This window comes from Tachypleus tridentatus, chromosome 3 (assembly GCF_004210375.1).
Source record: "Tachypleus tridentatus isolate NWPU-2018 chromosome 3, ASM421037v1, whole genome shotgun sequence".
Taxonomy (NCBI): Eukaryota; Metazoa; Arthropoda; class Merostomata; order Xiphosura; family Limulidae; genus Tachypleus; species Tachypleus tridentatus.
In genome coordinates, this window is record NC_134827.1 from 74,748,047 (window position 1) to 74,766,989 (window position 18,943).

Here is an 18,943-nt window from a genome sequence, read left to right on the forward strand (position 1 = left end):
CGTTATGTCTTGGTTCATTCTTTTAACAAACGTTATGTCTTGGTTCATATCTCTACGAAACCTTACATTTCGCTTCATCCATCTGACAAACGTTATGTCTTGGTTCATTCTTTTAACAAACGTTAAGTCTTGGTTCATCCTTTTAACAAACGTTATGTCTTGGTTCATCCTTCTAACAAACGTTATGTCTTGGTTCATCCTTTTAACAAACGTCACGTCTTAGTCCATTTTTTTATTAAAATTTATGACTTCATTTATCCTTCTACCCAACGTTATGTCTTGGTTCATCCTTCTAACAAACGTTATGTCTTGGTTTATCCTCTTAACAAACATTATGTCTTGGTTCATCTCTCTACCAAACGTTATGTCTTAGTTCATCCTTTAACAAACGTTATGTGTTGGTTCATTTTTTAACAAACGTTATGTGTTGGTTCATCGTTTTAAGAAACGTTATGTGTTGGTTCATCCTTTAACAAGCGTTATGTCTCGGTTGATCTCTCTACCAAACGTTATGTCTTGGTTCATCTTTTAGGAAACGTTATGTCTTGGCTCATTCTTCTAACAAACGTTATGTCTTGTTCATTTCTCTACGAAACGTTATGTCTTGGTTCCTCCTTTAACAAACTTTATGTCTTAGTTCATCGTTTTAGCAAACGCTATGTCTTAGTTCATCTCTATACCAAACGTTATGTCGTAATTTATCCTTTTACCAAACGGTATGTCTTGGTTCATCGTTTTAACAAATGTTATGTCTTGGTTCATATCTCTACCAAGCGTTATGTTATGGTTCATCCTTTTGACAAACGTTATGTCTTGGTTCATCCTTCTAATAAACGTTATATCTTGGTTCATCCATCTAACAAACGTTATGTCTTGGTTCATCCTTTTAACAAACGTTATGTCTTGGTTCATCCTTTTAACAAACGTTATGTCTTGGTTTATCCTTTTAATAAACGTCATGTCTTTGTCTATCCTTTTAACAAAAGTTATTACTTGGCTCATCCTTTTTACAAACGTTATGTCGTGGTTTATTTTTCTACCAAACGTTATATCGTGGTTCATCCTTTTCACAAACGTTATGTATTGGTTCATCCTTTTAACAAACGTTATGTCGTGGTGTATTTTTTTACCAAACGTTCTGTCTTGGTTCATTCTTTTAACAAACGTTATGTCTTGGTTCATCGTTTTAACAAACGTTATGTGTTGGTTCATTTTTTAACAAACGTTATGTCTTGGTTCATCGTTTTAACTAACGTTATGTCTTGGTTCATCTCTCTACCAAACGTTATGTCTTAGTTCATGCTTCTAACAAACGTTATGTTTTGGTTCATCGTTTTGACAAACGTCATGTCTTGGTTTATCTTTCTTCCTAACGTTATGTCTTGGTTCATCCTTTTAACAAACGTCATGTCTTACTTCATCCTTTTAACAAACGTTATGTCTTGATTCATCCTTCTGACAAACGATATATCTTGGTTTATCATTCTCACAAATGTTTTGTCTTGGTTCATTTTTTTTACCAAACGTTATGTCTTGGTTCATCGTTGTAACAAACGTTCTGTCTTGGTTCTTTTTTTTTACCAAACGTTATGTCTTGGTTCATCCTTTAACAAACGTTATGTGTTTGTTCATCCTTTAACAAACGTTATGTCTTGGTTCATCGTTTTAACAAACGTTATGTCTTGGTTCATCTCGCTACCAAACGTTATGTCTTGGTTCATCCTTCTAACAAACGTTATGTCTTGGCTCATCCTTCTAACAAACGTTATGTCTTGGTTCATCCTTCTAACAAACGTTATATCTATATTCATCCATCTAAGAAACGTTATGTCTTTGTTCATCCTTTTAACGAACGTTAAGTCTTGGTTCATCCTTTTAACAAACGTTATGTCTTAGTTTATCCTTCTACCAAATGTTATGTCTTGGTTCATTATTTTAACAAACGTCATGTCTTGGTTTATCCTTTTAACAAACGTTATGTCTTGGTTCATCCTTTTAACAAACGTTATGTCTTTGTTCATCCTTTTAACAAACGTTATATCTTAGTCCATCCTTTTAACAAATGTTATGTCTCGGTTCATCCTTCTAATAAACGTTATGTCTTGGTTCATCTGTCTACCAAACGTTATGTCGTAGTTTATCCTTCTGCCAAAGGGTATGTCTTGGTTCATCCTTCTATCAAACGTTTTGTCTTGGCTCATCCTTCTAACAAACGTTATGTCTTGGTTCATTCTTCTAACAAACGTTATGTCTTGGTTCATCCTTTTAACAAACGTCATGTCTTGGTTCATCCTTTTAACAAACGTTATGTCTTGGTTCATCCTTTTAACAAACGTCATGTCTTAGTCCATCCTTTTAACAAATGTTATGTCTTGGTTCATCCTTCTAATAAACGTTATGTCTTGGTTCATCTGTCTACCAAACGTTATGTCGTAGTTTATCCTTCTACCAAACGGTATGTCTTGGTTCATCGTTTTAACAAACGTTATGTCTTGGTTCATCTCTCTACGAAACGTTCTGTCTTGGTTCATCCTTTTAACAAACGTCATGTCTTAGTCGATCCTTTTAAGAAAAGTTATGTCTTGGTTTATCTTTCTACCAAACGTTATGTCTTGGTTCATCCTTCTTATAAACGTTATGTCTTGGGTCATCCTTTTAACAAACGTTATGTCTTGGTTCATCCTTCTAACAAACGTTGTGTCTTGGTTCATCCTTTTAACAAACGTTATGTCTTGGTTCATCGTTTTAAGAAACGTTATGTCTTGGTTCATCTCTCTACCAAACGTTATGTCTTGGTTCATCTCTCTACCAAACGTTATGTCTTGGTTTATCCTTCTAACAAACTTTATCTCTTTGTTCGTCTTTCCAACACACTTGAATTCTAGGTTCATCTCTCTACCAAACCTTATCTTGGTTCATACTTCTAAGAAACTGTGTGTTGGTTCATTTCTTTCTTAGCTTCGAGGTGGGTAGCGGACCAGATCTAAAGTACATCTCAAATTACATTAATCAATGACATTGCATTGGAGGCCAACAAAACTGCAGGAGGTTTAACCCCAATTACCGTTTCATATGAACCCCAGCTTTGTTTCAAACACAATTAAAATATCTATATTCTGCGGGTTTGTTCTTAAATATTATGAAATATAATTATCTGCAAGACCAAAAGTTGGTAAATTTGTCACTATTTTAATTTGGTTTACCTATCTTATAACATTTTTATGTTTTATTGTATTTTTAAATTACCAACTTTTTACATTAGTGAAAAAATACTGACATGGTATACTTTATCATTCTTTTTTAAAATGACACTAGAGATTTCAGATGAGCATATATTTAAAGTAGGGTAGCGCGTGCTACTTCTGCACCCTCAGTTATTCGTACTGAAACAAAATATATGTGATATTTTATCGAAACTGAAGAGACCAAGCAGACAGTATAATGCATTTTACTTAGCACCAAAGTATTCGGTGCTGTGGATAATGTTAGAAATATATTATTAAATAATTAACAGTATAAAAGCAACGTTATTAAATAATTCTTATTCTTATGGAGATTAAAACTGGAAGATTTTTTTACTCGTCATCAAGTTTGCTTGTTTCTGATTATTGCAAATTTCATTTGTGTATAAATTTAACTTTGTATTGCTTTACGATATTTAATACAAGTTTAATATTTAGCTAATATACACTTAAAGTTTTCTTTTATTTAGAATTTTTTAAATAACGTCAAATAGTCTGTCCACATACAATTGTTTCGTATGTAGGAAAATCAATTAATTTTTAGATAATAACACGTTTATTTACCTTCTTTCTAACAATCTTTTTATTTCTATTTCTGGGCTCGGCATGGCCAAGTGTGTTAAGGCGTTCAACTCGTAATCCGAGGATCGCGGGTTCGAATCCCTGTCGCACCAAACATGCTCGTCCTCTCAGCCGTGGGGGCGTTATAATGTGACGGTCAATCCCACTATTCGTTGGTAAAAGAGTAGCCCAAGAGTTGGCGGTGGGTGGTGATGACTAGTTGCCTTACCTCTAGTCTTACACTGTTAAATTAGGGACGGCTAATGAAGATAGCCCTCGAGTAGCTTTGTGCGTAATTCAAAATAAACAATTTTTATTTCTAAGCAAAAACAACATGTAAACATAAAGCTTTCTTATTTTAAATTTTTTTCTACCAACTTCTGTTGTTTTTTTATATATGTATATTTTTCTACGAGAAAGAATTATTTATATTACTGTTTTTATATGTATATTTCTACCACATGGCTTCCTGGAGTCTCACTTGTAAGTTTGTAAACTTACGATTCGAAAAGTAGGGTTTCAATATTCGTAGTGGGCAGACCGAAGACGAGCCTCAGAGCTTATAATACTAAAATTATATTATCGTTTTTATTTGTATATTTCTGCCACAAGGAATGGCCATCTAGTGGCTGACTAAAATTATATTATTGTTTTTATATGTATATTTGTACCACAAGCAATGGCTTCCTAGTGGCTGACTTATAATCTTACGTTACTAAAATTATATTACTGTTTTTATATGTATATTTCTACCACAAGGAATGACTTCCTAGAGTTTCACTTGTAAGTTTGTGAGCTTACTATACGAAAAGTAGGGTTTCAATATTCGTGGTGGGCAGAGCGAAGACAACCCTGAGTGTAACTTTGCGCTTATTAATAATTAATCAATCAGCTAATAAGGAATTCTAAGCTGTTATTTAAACTTTACTGTAAAGTATATATGAAGCGCCCCCAATTCTAGTGGCATAGCGGCAATTCTAAAGGCTTATAGAGTAAAAAATTGGGTTTCGATACCCCTGATGGGCGGAGCACAGATAGCCGTTGTGTAGCTTTTTTGTTTAACTCCAAACAAACAACAGTAAATAAACAAAGCACATGTTAAATGATCCATGTTTGTATCTTGAAGAGTTAGAAAGAGGATTATTTTTTGTATACCTTTATACAACTGTTTTTTGTTGGATTTCTCGCAAAGTTACTCCAGAATTATCTGCGTTAGCCGTCCCCAATTCATAAGTAACAGACCAGGTGTATACAGCACCAACCTCTAACTTGTGAGTTACTTTCTTACTGACGATTAGGAGGATTGACCGTACATATAACCCCCCTCTATGGCTGAAAGGGCGAGCGTGTTCGGTTACGTGATTCGTACGTTGCGAAATGAGAACCCTAATCAACAGGCAATGCCAGGTCTCCTTCCACGACCACAAAATTTCCTACTTGACTTACTATAAGGTTTTTGTCGTAGAACTTTAGTTAAACAGAAGTAAAGAAACTGATCTTCACAAATGCTCATCAACTTTTGTTCTTTGTTGTGTTTTTTTTGTCTCCTTTCAGGAACACCCTCGACTCGGCGGGTCACCTCTTGCTATGTTAGCCGCTCAGTGTAACAAGCTGACCAGTAAAAGTCCTCCACCCCTCGCCGAAGCTGCAGTTGGGAAAGGGTTTCATCCGTGGAAGAAGGGTCCCCAAACCGTTAACACGCCCTCTAGCGGCCTTCAGTTCTGTTCCCAGCGAGTCCCCGCCTTCTCTAGTACCGGCTCTCCTACTCTCGCGTATCAAAGGCCCGTGGTGACGTCATCTTGTAACTCCACTTCTTACTGCGGGGAAAACTTGTTCTACCCAGGGACCACAGCGACTTCTCCACAAGCTGAAACCGGCCAGAGTCATCATCACCTACTAGGCAAAGTGCACGGCGACACCGCTCACCTAGGCAGTATGTATTCCAGAGTGGGCGTAGGAGCTCACCCTTACGAGAGTTGGCCTTTTAATATGAACATGGGTGGATCTACCCACGCAGCCATCAAGACTGAGGTGTCTTCAGTCAACACGCTCAACACAACGACCTGGTGGGATATGCACGCGGCCTCTGCCGGTGCAGGATCTTGGCTCGATATGTCCGGCGCCGCCTCCGGATTGCACGGACAGATCCCGGCTAACTATACCGGCGGAGAGTATGGACTTGGTCCTACTTTAGCAGCTGCTTCCAACCCAGCGCACCTCCTCACGTCGGGTCAACACATATTTCAAGACACTTACAAGTCCATGTTACCACCAGCTCAGGCGATGGCCCACTCCGTACCTTCACCTTTTGGACTCTCCCAGACAGCATTGTCTCAAGTCCCCTCTCCCCGTTCCGGGCGAAGATATACGGGGCGAGCTACGTGTGACTGTCCCAACTGTCAAGAGGCGGAGAGGTTGGGACCAGCAGGGGCCCACCTGAGGAAAAAGAACATCCACAGTTGTCACATCCCCGGATGTGGAAAGGTGTACGGAAAAACATCACATCTCAAGGCTCATCTTCGCTGGCACACGGGAGAACGTCCCTTCGTGTGCAACTGGCTTTTCTGCGGAAAACGTTTCACGAGATCAGACGAGTTGCAGCGTCACCTGAGAACCCATACCGGCGAAAAACGCTTCGCCTGCCCCGTATGTAACAAGCGGTTTATGCGGTCAGATCACCTCAGCAAGCACGTAAAGACTCACAACGGAAACGGCACAGAGAAGAAAGGCAGCGGCAGCGAAAATTGTAGCGATTCAGAGAACAGCCAAACAGAACCTTCGAGGGTCACTTCGTCGTCAGTGGTCGGTCCGACTGGATGTGTCGCGAGCACCAAATAACGTTTAAAAAGAATTTTTTTTTTTCCGTTTTCACAACCACGTGCCATGCTGTATTGTCTTAGTGGGTTAAAATCCGACGTAGCCTGACCTGTGTAACATTGTGTGATTTCGTAAAAACTGATTTTTTTTTTTATTAATGCGCGTGATTGAAGTAGCCAACATCGTTGTCATTGTTTGTCTGTACAGGACAGTTCAGCCGTTGTCCAGTTGTTCCAAACTGGCCCTGAATACATCAATCGTATTCTTCATGTACATATACATATATATTGATCTCGAAGTAATGACATCGCTTGACATCGGGAAAACGTGAGCGAGTATTTACCAAACTACATTCTCATATTTTTTTTCACGAGTCACTTGTGATGTCTTCTTTCGTGTGAGACAGAGTGATCGTGCAACAAAGCTGAATGCGCAGACTCCATTGTGTCTACAAGAGTTCGGGTTGGTATGATAAATAAAACAAAAAACTACTTTGCGATGTAGTCAAGGACATGACGTTGTGTTCCTTTGTAGAGGCATCCAGTAAGAACAATGGACAATCCGTAAGCACGCCCTATGGGACGTGACTAACTTAACAATGTATTATCTACCTATATATATATACATATATTCAAGTTGTATGACAATATGTACAACACATGATGTTATAATACGGGATTCTCAGACTATAAAAAGAAAAATGATAAATATCCTAACTGTGTTTTTGCGTTTAACATTGGCAATACAATGGATTTAAAAAAATAAATAAATATGAGGCAGCGTATTCAAGTGTTATGGTCCTAGTTCTTAATCCCATTCATGAAATAATGGTTTACAACATCAGGAAACAAGTAGTGAATACATAAATAGATATACACACTGAATTTAAATTTTCAATTAGACAGATTGTGAATGTATTTGTTATCCTGTATTAAAGTATTTGTTTAAAGACGTACTGTGTTTGCTTTTGTTAACCTGCACTAAAGTATTTGTTTAGAGACGTACTGTTTGTTTTTGTTAATCTGTATCAAAGTATTTGTTTAGAGAGGTACTGTGTTTGTTTCTGTTAACCTGTATTAACCTATTTATTTAGAGACGTATTGTGTTTGATTTTGATAACCTGTTCTAAAGTATTTGTTTAGAGGCGTACTGCGTTTGTTTTTGTTGACTTGTACTAAAGTATTTGTTTAGAGACTACTGTGTTTGTTTTACTTAACCTGTATTAAAGTATTTATTTATAGAGACGTACTGTGTTTGTTTTTGTTAACCTGTACTAAAGTATTTGTTTAGAGATGTACTGTGTTAGTTTTTGTTAACCTATACTAAAATACTTGTTTAGAGACGGAATGTGTTTGTTTTTGTTAACCTGTACTAAAGTATTTATTTATAGAGACGTACTGTGTTTGTTTTTGTTAACCTGTACTAAAGTACTTGTTTAGAGATGTACTGTGTTAGTTTTTGTTAACCTGTACTAAAGTACTTGTTTAGAGATGTACTGTGTTAGTTTTTGTTAACCTGTACTAAAGTACTTGTTTAGAGACGGAATGTCTTTGTTTTTGTTATCGAATAGTGTTTGTTTGGAAATATTATTTTTAACTGAAGAATAAGAGATAAGAAAACCGCATTCTCTTTATATTCGGCAAAAAAGGTTTATATTATTTATAACCAAAAATCTGAAAATTATATGCTCATTTGTTCTTCTGTAATATGAATTTTTAAACGAATGTAGAAAATGCAATTAAATTTTGCTTATGTTCAAATTCTAAAGAGATTGAGTGTAGGAAATATTTTTCGTTGAGTAAAATTTAAAATCTAGATTAATTTAAGTATTTTGTTTAAGCTGAACACTTTAACAAAGATAAACTTCACTCTGTAACCCTTTCAGTGTTGAATAGCGTATGAAAAATACACGTAAACAAGTGTTATCCTAATAGGGACATTAATGATTGATGGAAAGTAAGTTTTGTGCTAGCTTCATATGATACATTTCCTTTGACTTATAAAGGTCCCAAACCCATATTCAAACCTTAATTCTGGTACTTATTGACTTTCACATAATGTTTGTGTATTTACCAGACTTCTACTGAAGTGAAGAGAGAACCTTCAGAATAAGTAATGCTTGTGTATTTATCAGACTTCTACTGGAGTGAAGAGAGAACCTTCAGAATAAGTACTGTTTGTGTATTGACCAGACTTCTACTGGAGTGAAGAGAGAACCTTCAGAATAAGTACTGTTTGTGTATTGACCAGACTTCTACTGGAGTGAAGAGAGAACCTTCAGAATAAGTACTGTTTGTGTATTTACCAGACTTCTACTGGAGTGAAGAGAGAACCTTCAGAATAAGTACTGTTTGTGTATTTACCAGACTTCTACTGGAGTGAAGAGAGAACCTTCAGAATAAGTACTGTTTGTGTATTTACCAGACTTCTACTGGAGTGAAGAGAGAACCTTCAGAATAAGTACTGTTTGTGTATTTACCAGACTTCTACTGGAGTGAAGAGAGAACCTTCAGAATAAGTACTGTTTGTGTATTTACCAGACTTCTACTGGAGTGAAGAGAGAACCTTCAGAATAAGTACTGTTTGTGTATTTACCAGACTTCTACTGGAGTGAAGAGAGAACCTTCAGAATAAGTACTGTTTGTGTATTTATCCTGAGTGTCGTTTTGTATCACCAACAATATTTCCTTAACCCAAAACTAAAAACATCACTGACTGTTTCAAATGACATACAGGAATTTTTATCCTGCTTTGCTCAACTTTCAAGACATAATCAATAAGTAACTGTTCTTATTAGCTTATTCTCTTGTAGCAGCTAATCCAGGGTTCAATCAGTTCTTCTCTTATAGCATCGTTGCTCTGTGTCCCTTTTATATTCTTACTAAAAAAATTCAATTTATACTTTTCGTTTAAGAACTTTAATAAGTGTCAGAAAAAGGAGAAACATGTAGGTTCTTTGACCCGTTTGTTGAACTACATATATAAATGCCACATTTAAAATAGGCAAATGGCATCTTTCCTTAAATCATAATGTACTAATATATTTATTTATATGTGTCAATCCAATTCCATTTAAAACGAAATTAATATTTTAGTAGTTCTACTTAAGAACTTAGGACTTTGATTTCCACAGTTTTATTTAAGAAGGTTTTATTATTAAAAATAAATACGTGTGCTTATACAATATCTTGCGACTTTCAGTAACACCACTGATGATATTAACAAATATTTAACACACTTACTTCACACAAAATGAGATTCATCGTAACAGTTTATAAAAGACGAATAGATGAAGTTCACTCACAGCTGTATGTAATTGAATATCGTTTAATATTTCTGAAGTTTTGAAACAAAAACACTCTTTTTCTTAGATAGAGATGCAATTGAACTTTATGCTTAAAGTACATACCTTAACAATAACATTTTTTCCCTTTCTTTCTCTCTCTTGTTTTTTGTGTTGATGTTGATTATTGTTTGTTTTTTATCTTTCCTTTTTCGTATTTTAACAAACTTAAATAAGAATTTATTGTTACCATTGTCTCTCTTTTTGTAACAATTTAAATTAAATTTTATTTTTCTCTCTTTTTGATATTGTAACAATGCCAATGAACTTTCATTGTGCAAAATATTTTAGTTCTAGTTTAAATGGATAAAACTCTTTCGATTATTATAATTTTCTGCTATTATTGCATTCCTTCTCAATTTCGCCATATTTATCGCTGTTAATTGGCCGAAGAATGTAACGTAAACACACCATTCATTGAATAAAGTATAGTTTAGACCCATTAGAAACAGCTAAACAAGATATAGGTTACAACGATTATATTAAGTTGTGAGAATGTAGGACCCACATTATAATCTAGAAAGTACATATCCGTTTAATACAATGCTGATAAAGACCATTAAAAACAATAACCAAGACATGACATTTTGAAACCAGAAGAAGTGTCCAACAATATTTAGATTACTTATATCAACAATTAATACTTATTTAAGAAAGACCAACTTCCAACTAATATTGGTTATAAGTAAAGAAACAACTTTTCAAAAAAGGAAGTAAATGTACGGATGGCTAACATCAATCTTTCAAAAACAATACAAACACGATTGTAGGGATGGCAAGTGTATCATTCCTATAGTAGGGATGACATCTGAGTCATTCCTATAGTAAGGATGACATTTGTGTCATTCCTATAGTAGGGTAACATTTGTGTTATTCCTATAGTAGGGTAACATTTATGTTATTCCTATAGTTGAAATGACATTCGAGTCATTCCTATAGTAGGGATAACATTTGTGTCATTCTTATAGAAGGGATGACATTTGTGTCATTTCTTTAATAGGGTAACATTTGTGTTATTCTTATAGAAGGGATGACATTTGTGTCATTACTTTAATAGGGTAACATTTGTGTTATTCCTATAGTAGGAACGGCATTTGAGTCATTCCTTTTGTAAGGATGATATTTGTGTCATTCCTGTAGGAGGGAAGATATTTACTTCATTTTTTTCGAAAATAATTTTCTTAACTTGTTTGCTTGTGGTTCAATAGACATAAAAAGGTTGTTTTAATAATCAAATTCTGAAAACAACGAGTTTCCAACTATGATATTTATTGTTTATCTGTTATAAGTTGGTGATTCCTGTTTCACCCTATACGTAAGCTCCTCAAGGCACCACCAAAACATCGTAACAAAACTAAGTTTCAAGGGTAATGATAATATTGTTTACACTAGAATTATGATTTTTTACATTACTTCTAGTTAGTAATACTGATAAGAGTAAACACGTTGTTAACTTAATACGAGTATCCCAAGATAACGGTTCGTTAACTTATAATTATCTTTCAAATATGTAATATATTACTATTAATAAAGAAAAAACACAATAACATAATATTAGATAAGATACCAGAAAATATTTCTCTGGTACATACATGCTATGTCTAGATGTCGAAGATGAGACTGTCTCAAGAGCAAATGGCACGTGCTACACAAAAGGTGAAAGTGAAATGCTATATCCTCAACGGAAATGAAAAACAAAACAAACAAATACAGAGAGAAACGATATATTATCAAACACCCTAATCAGGAATATTAAAAAAAATGATAAAAATGACTTATTTTAAACATACATCAAAGGGAAAAAAACAATGAACTAAAACAGACAGTGGATATACACACACAACTGTCACAAAATATATAATGTGATGGGTAACAGCTTCACCATAAGTAATATTATAGAGGTTGTTGTTTTTGAAAAGTCAATCAGCTTACAGTGTAAGGTGATGAATTTCCCGCCAAGAGTGAAATTTTGTGAAAGTCACGAAAATTTAGTGGTAGATCTCTTCTTTGAAATCTGACTTTATACTTCGTGATGACGACGAATTAGACAAAATAAAACAATACTTCATCAACATCAATAAGTTTCCTCCACAAACCGTGTAAACATTATACGCACACACCTAGACAAAAAGCAAAAACAACTAACAGAAGTAAATATACCCCACGATTTAAGAAAAATCACGAAACCATATAGTGCTGCTTACCATATATTTCCGACATCAGCAGAAAAATAATCAACATTTGGCAAAAATTAGTAACAAAATATTACATTCCAGCTAACCAAATTTATTCAAAAACCAGGCACAAAACTGAGGTCTATACTATGTAAAAACTACACTGACAAACATCACACCAAGATTATTTATAAAATACAATGTGATAACTGCCACGACTTCTATATTGGAGAAACAAGTAGAAAAATGGAAACCAGATTCAAAGAACATAAAAAGGTCACCTTCACACATTTCCTAACACTGCAAGTCAAATAAACACAACATAACCATAGAAAACACCCAAATACTAAATAAAGAAACAAACATAAACAAAGGCAAAATTAGAGAAGCCTTACTTATACAACAACTCAAGTCCAAAATAAACCAATACAAAGGAACACCTTTATATCTATATTAATAAATATATCCAACATCTAAGCACGCCCTCTATATTCCTACACTCAATTACATAACCGCCTACAAACATGTCATCAGCTACCGATCAGTAACCCTTTCTTTCTTTGTGAACCTGACGATGACCCAAGAAGGTCGAAACGTTGTTCGCTCCTCTACATAGTGCCTTCTCTACCCATTCCAGCAGTTTTTAAATACATACTTAACTTAATATTGTTTGTGTTTTTCTTTCTTTAATTAAAGACACTGCTAAATAATTCAGTGATTACGTATATTTCTTGAGATTTCCATAAAAACGGTGGGTGAAAAGGTATCTTTCACCTGTAAACTTAGTGTACACTAGAAATTGTGTCGTCAGGTCCTAAAATGGGTTGATAAACACCTGTTCTTGTTTTAGGAAAAGAACGACTCTATTCTTAGCTAGTATTATTTAATCCAAGGATTAAGCAGTTTTTTCATACGGTATTAAATATAATGTTGTTATTACAGGTTCATTATTTAACAGGAAGTAATTAGTACAAATATGTATCTCTACCATAAACATTATTTTAAAGAATTTGTCTGTTTTCTCTCACCACTGTCACTGTTACGATTTTTTTTTTCTCCGGTAAGATTAGTTTCATTACTGTTATCATTATGAATTTCTTCGTTTTCTCTGATCTCACCACTGTTATCGCTACGGGTTTCTTTCATTTTTGTGATTAGTTTAGTCTCACCACTATTATGGTTATCAATTTCTTTGTTTTCTCTGATTACTTTAGTCTCACCACTGTTATTGTTATGAATTTCTTTCTTTTCTCTGATTAGATTAGTGTTCACTCTTAACGTAATAAATTTATTTTTTCTCTCTGATTAGTTTAGCCTCACCACGGATATCGTTGTGAATTTCTTTGTTGTCCCTGATTATTTTTTCTCCCCAATGTCTTTGTTACGATTTTTTCTCTGATTAGATTAGTCTCACCACCGTTATTATTATGGACTTAATTCTCTTTTTGTGATTAGTTTATTGTCACCTCTGTTATTTTTGTGGATTTCATTCTCTATCAGTGATTAGTTTAGTCTCAACACTGTTATTACTAAGGATTTCATTCGCAATCTGTGATTAGTTTAGTCTCAGCATTGTTACAGTTATTAAGTTTTTGTTTTCTCCAATTCATGTAGTCTCACAACTCTTATTATTATGGATTTAATTAATTTTTTATAATTAGTTTATTCTCACCTCTGTCATAATTATGGATTTTATCCTTTTCCTCTGGTTAGTTTAGTTTCACCACTGTTATTACTATAGATTTCATTCGCTATCTGTGATTAGTTTAGTCTCAGCATTGTTACTGTTTGAATATTTTTATTTTATCTCATTCGTTTAGTCCACGACTGTTATTGTTATGGATTTAATTAACATTTATTGATTAGTTTATTCTCACCACCGTTATTATTATGGATTTCATTCTCTATCTGTAAATAGTTTAATCTCAGCATTGTTATGAATTTCTTTGTTCTCTCTTATTAGTCTAGTGTCACCACAGTTATCGTTATCAATTTATTTGTTTTCTCTGACTAGTTTGGTCTCACCACTGTTATCGTCAAATATATCTTTGTTTTCTCTGATTAGTGTACTCTTTCCACTGTTATGGATTTTATTATCTTGCTGTGATTAGTTTACTCACAGCATTGTTATTATTATTCATTTCATTCTTTTTCTCTGGTTAGTTTAGTCTGAGCACTGTTATTGTTATCAATTTCTTTGTTTCCTCTGATTACTTTACTCTGACCACTGTAATTGTAACGCTTTTTGTTTTCTCTGATTAGTTTAGTCTCAGCATTGCTATTTTCAATTTTTTTTTTCTTCTGATTACCTTATTCCAACCACTGTTCTTGTTATGGTTTTCATTCTCCTTCTGTGATTAGTTTAATCTCAGCATTGTTACTGTTGTGAATTTCTTTGTTTTCTATGATTAGTATAGTGCACCCATTTTATCGTTAAGAATTTCTTTGTTTTCTCTGATAACTTTATTCTAACCACTATTATTGTTATAGATTTCATTCTCTTTCTCTGATTAGTTCAGTCTCAGAATTGTTATTGTTGTGAATTTATTTATTTTTTCTGAGTACTTTATCATAACCACTGTTGTTGAAATGGATTCCATTCTCTTTTTGTGATTAGTTTGGTCTCACTAAGGTTATTATTACCAAATTTTTCTTTTCTCTGATTACATTGGTGTCATCACTCATCACGTTTTAAATTCCTTTGCTTTCTCTGATTAGTTTAGTCTCACCTCTATTATCGTTATAAATTTCTTTAATTTCTGTGATTAGTTTAGTCTCAACAAGATCATTATTACGAAATTTATCTTTTCTCTGATTAGTTTAGTCTCAACAGGATCATTATTACGAAATTTATCTTTTCTCTGATTAGTTTAGTCTCACCACTGTTATCGTTATGAATTTCTTTCATTTCTGCGAGTGGTTTAGTCTCACCACTGTCTTTGTTACGATTTTTGTTCTCTGATTAGATTAGTCTCACCGCTGTTATGATTATGGATATAATTCTCTTTCTGTGGTCAGTTTATTTTGACCTCTGTTATTATTGTGGATTTTATTCTTTATCGTTGATTAGTTTAGTCTCACCACTGTTATTATTGTGGATTTCATTCGCTTTCTGTGAGTAGTTTAATTTAAGCATTATTATTATTATGGATTACACTCTCTTCCTCTGGCTAGTTTTATCTGATCACTGTAATTGTTATGAATTTTTATTTGTTTTTACTGATTCGTTTTGTCTCAGAATTGCTATTTTTATGATTTTTTTTTCTCTTTTGTGGGTACTTTGTTCTGACCACTGTTTTTGTGATGGATTGCATTCTTTTTCTGTGACTACTTCAGTTGCAACATTGTTATTGTTATGAAATTTTCGGTTTTCTCTGATTAGTTTAGTATCATCACTGTTACTGTATGGATTTCATTCACTATCTGTTATTAGTTTAGTCTCAGCATTGTTAATATTATGGATTTCATTCTCTTTCTCTGTTTAGTTTAGTCTCACCACTTTAATTGTTATATTTTTGTTCTCACTGATTAGTTTAGTCTCAGCATTGCTATGTTTATGATTTTTTTTCTTTTCTGTGATTACTTTATTCTAACCACTGTTATTGTTATGAATTTCTTGGTTTTCTCTTATTAGTTTAGTCTCACCATTGTCATTATTACGAATTTTTTTCTTTTCTCTCATTAGGTTAGTGTTATCACTGTTAACATTATGAATTTCTTTGGGTTTTTTTTATTAGTTTACTCTCCCCACTGTTATCGTTATGAATTTCCTTGCTTTCTCTGATTAGTTTAGTCTCGCCACTGTAATCGTTATAAATTCTCTTGTTGTCTTTGATTAGTATCGTCTCACCAATGTTATTGTAATAAATTTCTTTGTTTTCTCTGATTAGTTTAGTGTCACCGGTGTTATCGTTATGAATTTCATTGTTTTCTGTGAATAGTTTAGTCTCACCACTGTTTTTGGTATGAATTTATTTGGTAATACTCATTAACTTGTGAACATATTTATTTCGTCTCTTTCACTCTGTACTGTTATTATTAACACTTTGAAATGAAGCTCTCAAGCATGTGAGGAAAACATTTAAAGACTTTAAATAACTAACCTTGTCTAAAGAATCTAATACCTTCGCCCATACTAGTCTTTCTTCTGATGCGTTTGCTTGTAAGAAAAATCGATATTTGCTTGACAGATTCTGAGAATTATTCATTGGAAGAGACGTGCGTCCTTTAAATGTTTTTTCGTTATTGAACCCGATGTGTTAGAAGTTCATACAGATGTAAGATAGATATAATCTACTATCATAATTATCTTCTATGGATCTTTATTCATCGCTTTCAGCGATTTGTAATGATTTTTATGTTATAAAAGCCACCAACAAAGACTTCATTAAACTAAACCCTAAATTTCCCTACTTGTTAATTATAGTTCATAAAACCGTCACTAAAGGCGTTAAAAGTGGGAGCCTCTCTGTTGCACATAATTCATACATCACGTAAGGCTCTTTAAAAATTTATCCAAACACAGATTATCTGAAACACAACAGAATGTCAAAGGTAATGAATTTTCTTAAAGTATTACGATAATTACTTAAAGAATTATGAATTATATACTGCAGGTATATTGTACTAATCGGACTCAACTTCGCAGTAACACCTAAAAATATACCATCCATCGAAATGAAAGCCTGTCTAGAAGACCTAACTAGAAGACTGGTGATCCACTCTACACAAACTGAAAACACCAACAAAACAACGGAAAACAACCACCAGAAAGTAGACAACTTCGACAACAATTCCACCGAATTCCACCGACAACCAACAACCTATCTTTCCAGGTAGAACTGAAAACATTCTTTCCCCGAAACACCTCAAAACAATATCTTAAACAACCTTTTCAACGAATTTTAACATAAAAATATCAACAACATTTCACAGAAAAGAAAACTAAAAAACAACCTCACAGAAAAAATATTAATTCTATAAACAACTTAAAATAAGACAATAACATCGAAATTCTAAAAGCAGATAAAGGCAATGCTATAGTTATAATGAACACCATTTTATCAGATACCAACAAGTTTAAACTACTAAACACAAATCCAAGAAAAATACATGAAACCAATTAAAGAAAATACTACTACAAATGACAACAACAACACAATTTCAGAAAATATTTATTATTACCTACGAAAGACCGACTCACGAACTCCACAACTATACGACACCCCCAAACCTCACGAACCCGATTGTCCACTACAACCCACAATGTCGACCTATGAATCATTTAACTACAACCTCGGTACATAATTGTTTAGTTGTCATTTTCTAAATATGTAACAACAGCTCGATTCTTTTTCAAATACTTTTTTTCTCAGTGTGAGAATAGTGTAATGTTGTTAACTAGATGTACACGACTCTAAGTGTGAGGAGAGAGTAATGTTGTTAAGTGGCTGTACACGATTCTCAGTGTGAGGAGAGTATAATATTGTTAACTAGTCGTACACTACTCTCATTGTGAGAATAGTGTAATGTTGTTAACTAGCCGTACATGGCTGTCAGTGTGAGGAGAGTGTAATATTTATTGTTAACTAGATGCACACGACTCTCAATGTGAGCATAGTGTAATGTTATTAACTAGATGTTTACGACTCTCAGTGTGAGAATAGTGTAAAGTTATTAACTAGCTGTTCACGACTCTCAGTGTGAAAATAGTGTAATGTTGTTAACTAGCTGTTCACGACTCTCAGTGTGAGAATAGTGTAATGTTGTTAACTAGCCGTACACGACTGTCAGTGTGAGAACAGTGTAATGTTGTTAACTAGCCGTACACGACTGTCAGTGTGAGAACAGTGTAATGTTGTTAAATAGTGTAAATGTGTACGAAATTGTAGTGGGAGTTGCAGTTAGATGTTAGGTACTTAAATAGTATAGGTATAAAGGTGTGAAGAGTGACTATCACCTCAGCATCTTCAACTACAGCCTCAGTAAATACATCAGCTGTCTTCTTCTTTAAAGACTTTTAACTTTAAATCTATTCTAGATCAACTAAACCATAAAGCCTTAATGGTCAGTTTTGATGTAATCTCCCTCTTCACAGAAGTCTGAAAAACTAAAGCCTGCAAGACAACCTTAGAACTTTACATTCAAGACCCCAACCCATTGATACACATCCACAGCAACCAATTAGTAACTCTTATAGAATTCACTACAACCAACACTAACTTTATGTTTAGTAATCAAAACTACCTACAAATAAATAGCCTAAGTATGGTGAATCCCGTGTCATCAGTTCTAGCCGAAATTTTTATGACACAGACTGAATCTCAAGCGATCAATTCAGCCTTACACCCACCATTATATTGGTATATGTATGTTGATGATACAATTGCTGGATTCACATCTACAGAACACACACTTAGTTTTTTCAGGAAAAACTAACCAAATAGCATTTATTAACCTCAAAATTACTAGAACTGATACACAATTCAAAACAGAAATCCACAGAAAAATCACCCATACTGGATTATACATTTCCTGGGACTCAGCACATGGAACAAAACAAAAACTCAACATATTAAGAAACCAAATAAACACAGACACTAAAATACGCTCACCAGATAAAATTAACAGCGAAATCAACAAAATAAAACAACACTTTATCAACACAACAAATTTTCTCCAAAAACTGTGGAAAAAATTATACACACACACCCAGACCAACAACAAACAAAACAATAAACCCCGAGATACAACAAACAACAAATATGCTGTATACCATATGCTATCGACATTAGTGAAAAAATAAC

The 18,943-nt window shown here is 33.9% G+C and overlaps 1 protein-coding gene across 1 annotated transcript; it reads left to right on the forward strand.

The window, feature by feature from the left end:
* The first annotated feature begins 4,474 nt into the window (after positions 1–4,474).
* LOC143247202 (transcription factor Sp9-like) lies at positions 4,475–7,568 on the forward strand. The gene has a single exon (XM_076494874.1). It carries the CDS (start codon positions 5,391–5,393, stop codon positions 6,639–6,641), a length of 1,251 nt encoding a protein of 416 aa, XP_076350989.1. The 5' UTR covers positions 4,475–5,390; the 3' UTR covers positions 6,642–7,568.
* The last annotated feature ends 11,375 nt before the right edge of the window (positions 7,569–18,943 follow it).

Excerpts from the sequence above, each read along its gene's own strand:
- LOC143247202 (XM_076494874.1), top strand. The coding sequence starts at position 5,391 with ATGTTAGCCGCTCAGTGTAACAAGCTGACCAGTAAAAGTCCTCCACCC.